A 4,509-nucleotide genomic window follows, 5' to 3' on the forward strand; every position below is an offset into this window, starting at 1 on the left:
GCGGTGTTTTGTAGAGTGTTTATATTTCTTGATAGAATACAAACCCTAGCCCCATGCTGCATGTAAACCCTCGCTATCCCCTTGCCTATGCCTGAACCCCCGCCAGTAATCACCGCTACTAAACCCTCTAAACAATTACTGCGAAAAGAACTTCTTGCACGCAACATTAGGGTTTAGGGTTTAGGGTTTAGGGTTTAGGGTTTAGGGTTTAGGGTTTAGGGTTTAGGGTTTAGGGTTGCGGGGGGGAGACGGGGGAGAAAGGGGGAGAAGGGGAGAGAAGAAATTGCTTATTTAGAAAAGGAAAGGAAATCAGGGTTTAGGGTTTAGGGTTTAGGGTTTAGGGTTTAGGGTTTAGGGTTTAGGGGTTTTGAGGGTTAGGGTTTGGGGAATAGTTGTTAGGGTTTAGGGTTTAGGGTTTAGGGTTTAGGGTTTAGGGTGTGTTCATATCTTAGGATTGATAACTTAGGGCTTCTTATTTAGGGTTTAGGGTTTAGGGTTTAGGGTTTAGGGTTTAGGGTTTAGGGTTTAGGGCTGCCAGGGGGCCCCCTGTACGGACAGGTCTGGCGGTCTGGTTCGAGCGCACACCTAAACCCTAAACCCTAAACCCTAAACCCTAAACCCTAAACCCTAAACCCTCAATAAAAACAATTAAAATAAAAAAATAAAAAAAAGTTTATTTATATTTAGTTATCGATTGGCCGTCTCCTGCACACCGACTGTCGGCGGTAGTGACCCTGAACCCTAAACCCTAAACCCTAAACCCTAAACCCTTAACCCTAAACCTTAAACCCTAAACCATAATAATAATAATAAATTATTGTTAGGGTTTGGGGTTTAGGGTTTAGTGTTTATTTTGTTCTTCTTTTCTGCTGCAGCTGAATCTCAGTCGGCTGCGGATCCTAACCCCTAAACCCTAAACCCTAAACTGTAGTGCGCTAGCACTACAAGTAGCTGCAATCAATAACGATAGGTAATTATGGGGAGTAAGGAGTGAGAACGAGCTAAGTAAGCCGGAAACTAGCAAAGAGAGTTAATTGAGTCTAACTGGAATAGTAGATTTGGCACACAAGGATCGTAGCCGAAATCAGACAAGAACAGAGGCCGACACAGTGCGGGGCGAGTCGGCCGCATCCAGAGGATGGCGCCCACGACGCCTGCAGAGGCCAGGGGCGTGTCAGGAAGGGGAAAAAACGGTTTTTTGATCACGAAAAACATTGAAATACGTTGAACTCGAACCGAGTTTTGACTTAACGTTTCCGGACAACGCACATTCTCTGTATTGAGTCACCGAACCTGCTTGAGGTTAAGAGTATTTGACCGCCGAGGTCATTACATAAACCCTAAACCCTAAACCCTAAACCCTAAACCCTAAACCCTCCACCCCTCAAGTCTTTGATGGCTTCCNCCTCCCAAGTCCGAACCCAGGGAAGTGTTAGCCCACTAGGCGGCGAGCGGTTGAAATAAATCGTTGGCGGACTGACTTGCTACAGGACGACCGAAGGCAATGCTGGATACGCAAGAAAACGAGCCGCAAATTCCCAAGATGACACTTTCGGAACTCCGTAGGCATAAGACACGAAGGTTGCCTCCTTCCAGGGGGAAGACTTGCAACCTGACGGAGACCCAGACAACACCGGGCAGAGGGACTGACACAATAACGGCCACTCCGGAGCAGGAAACTGACCTTCGTACGATGGACAAGGATGAGGCGTCACTCGAAGCGGGCGAAGACACCCTCGGCCAGGACGAGGCCACGCCAAACGCTGTTGACCCGACCACGGCCTGGAAGTTGGAAATGGCTCGATTTTTCCAACAAATGCGGTGCGACCAGAAAGGAAGTGCAGGCGAAACGAAGAAAGGGGCAGATCTCATAATGCAGTCAAGAATGGCAGCAACCGAAGCGGGACCAGANAGCGGGAATTTCGGGAAATGGGAATCGCGGAGGCTCAATGGGGTGTACTGATACGCAAATACCTAACAGGACGCGCCGCTACACAGTGGAATTTCGTAGTTAGGCCAGGAATAGATATGACAGACTGGCAACTGGTGTGTGAAAGACTTTGCGAAAGGTTCCTCGGGTATACGCGGGACGTCATGTTAAGCCAGATGAAAGAAAACGAGTGGACTGGCAATTACAACGAATATTGCAACGAGTTCTCAGACATAGTATCCAATGGAGAAGAACTGCCCGGACACGACCTGATTATGTACTTCCTCGCCGGATTACCCACGGATATCGGAGACGAGCTGACCGACAAAGGCAAGCGGACATTTTCGACGTGGAACGAGGCCGCGAATGCGCTGAGAGCGTACATGGTTCCATTCAATCTGTGGAGGGCCCAGAGAAAACGTGCGCAACAGGAGCTGCAGGGAGCAGAGAAGCCGAGACCTAAGCGAAGGAGTCACCTCAGGGAATACGGAGAGGCGAACAGACGCCACAACGAGGCTGTCCACGGCGTCAATCGTAAAACCTATTCGACGGGGAGAACGACGATGGACGGGGAAAGAGATACAACACGTTGCTTCGAGTGTACAGGCCAGGGGCACTTGGGAAGGGAATGTCCCCTGCGTAATGGCGTAGCAAGACGGAGAGGCGAAACTTGCTCGAAGTGCGGCGGAATGGATCACTACGCTAGGGATTGTGCAACGAACCGTCGAACAACGAACGGAAATCCGCGGGTCATCACGGCAATGCACACAGAGCCGCGGGAGGGAGAGTCACGGTTAAACGAGAAGGCCTAGGCATTGGGGGAGAGAAATGTCCTAGGCCAGAACGAAATAATGGCAGGGCGCACCTAGTAGCGTCGGGACCGAATGCCATTAACATCTCCACTTCTGCAAAACGGAACGATCAGGCGAGCGACGGGAACGAAAGCCGGAGGCACGGGTCATCGGCGAGCGGGATCCAAACTCATGGGAACGGGAACGGAACCAACGAGGGCACATCCCGTGCGGGACATGACGCGGTAGATCAGACAGGCCAAGAAGAATATCTTATACCCCCGTGGCTTTTGACAGAAGAGAGTACAGCGGGACAACAGCCTTACGGAACTCTTTGCAGAGTCTGCAGCGGCGGCAAAACAGCGGTCTTGAGGTTGGAAATACTCGGATATCCGCTGAATACGTGGCGAGCGAAGAGGAAACGTACAGTGCGAGATATGCAGGGTGTAGAAAGGCCGCAGGCCAAGGAAGATAGCAGCTCCAAGGCGGACGAAGAGAGGAAAAAGAACAAAAATGAAGGCACTAACAGTGTAACTCGAAGGCCCTATCCGACGGGCAGAGTGGCTGCAGAAGGGGAACGAGATGTAATTCGTTGTTTCAAGAGACGATTGGTCGCTCTTTAGCAATTCATGACGCACGTGTCCTGAGGGCTACAGTAACAAAGTATCACCACGAAAATCATCTCTCCTGGAAACAGGACGACGACCAAAGGCGATAGTCCTCAGGATGAACAAGATAGCCAAACGCACCAGAGAAGAAGGGACTTGGCCAGAATGAGAGATATTATGGAATCGAAGGGTACAGTTAGCCTCAGAGTACCGCAAGATGGTTAATGAGGAGGTGCGGCGGTAAGAGAACATACAAAAACTGATACAGTCGGCGACTGAGCGACGGCTGGACCTCGCTGAGATATTCGATCCAGCGCTGACGCGCGAGCTGCACATGCTATCAACATGACATGAAGAGCCTGCGCAGCTCGACACGATATCAAGCGAAAGGATTGGGAAGATGCGCCGGATGGATTTCGGGCGCCAAAGAAAGGGATTACATCGAAGAACAAAGGGCTGCGTTCTTGAAAACGACGAGATATGGTAGGATTTCTTGGGGGTCGACGAGGTAATATTGGGAGAGGAAATCCGTCGCCGGGCGGACGCCATCGAAAGGGGTGAAGATGCCGGACTACTGCAAGCTGATTGAGCGTACGGCCCCGAACTTTATCGAGCGCTCGCTGGCGAGGTCGAAATACCTAAGGGAGAAGAATCTGAATGACCATGCCGCCGTCGAAGAGGCGCTGCGGGAAATTAGAAGGGCTGCCGAGTTGGCAAGGCTGGGAATCTTGTTGTGACACAGACTGGAGGCTAGCACTGTGGAGTCGGAGCTTTCCCGAGCTGGAAATTGAGGCGAGCCGACTGTGAGTAGGAAGGGCTTGACCCCGCGAGGAACCAGGACCAGGACGTTGAAGGAATCGCAGACCCTGGGAAATCCCGAAAACATCCTTTCGAGTGGAAATTGGAATTATTGAAGCTGCATTGCCAAGTGACTGACGAAAGCCGAGACATCGCCGAAAGCCGAACCAACCCCCAGAAAGGGAATCGCCGTGACGACGACGGGACCAACATGCGTTCCTTCCTTTGTCAGTTAGAACAGGACTTCCGAGAAATGGAGGTACCAGAAGAACAGTGGGGACTCCATTTAAGGAAGTACTTGACGGGCAAGGCCATGGTACATTCGGAACTCATGCAGCGCTCGGGGACGGAAATGGCAGATTGGCAACTCGTACGAGAAAGG

General features: G+C 51.1%; 2 protein-coding genes across 2 annotated transcripts; both read left to right on the forward strand.

Annotated features, from left to right (window-relative positions):
• Positions 1-1,504: 1,504 nt before the first annotated feature.
• Positions 1,505-1,963, forward strand: EMH_0046810 (uncharacterized protein; the record flags this gene model as incomplete). The annotated part of the gene is given in 2 exon segments (XM_013496213.1): positions 1,505-1,909; positions 1,913-1,963. Coding segments are annotated over 2 exon segments (456 nt in total).
• Positions 1,964-2,106: 143 nt separating this feature from the next.
• Positions 2,107-3,344, forward strand: EMH_0046820 (uncharacterized protein; the record flags this gene model as incomplete). The annotated part of the gene is made up of 2 exons (XM_013496214.1): positions 2,107-2,609; positions 2,702-3,344. 2 exons carry the CDS (start codon positions 2,107-2,109, stop codon positions 3,342-3,344), a joined length of 1,146 nt encoding a protein of 381 aa, XP_013351668.1.
• Between the last annotated feature and the right edge of the window lie 1,165 nt (positions 3,345-4,509).

The sequence above is a fragment of the Eimeria mitis genome, genomic scaffold, assembly GCF_000499745.2.
Source record: "Eimeria mitis Houghton genomic scaffold, Emh_scaff1981, whole genome shotgun sequence".
In the NCBI taxonomy this organism is placed as follows: Eukaryota; Apicomplexa; class Conoidasida; order Eucoccidiorida; family Eimeriidae; genus Eimeria; species Eimeria mitis.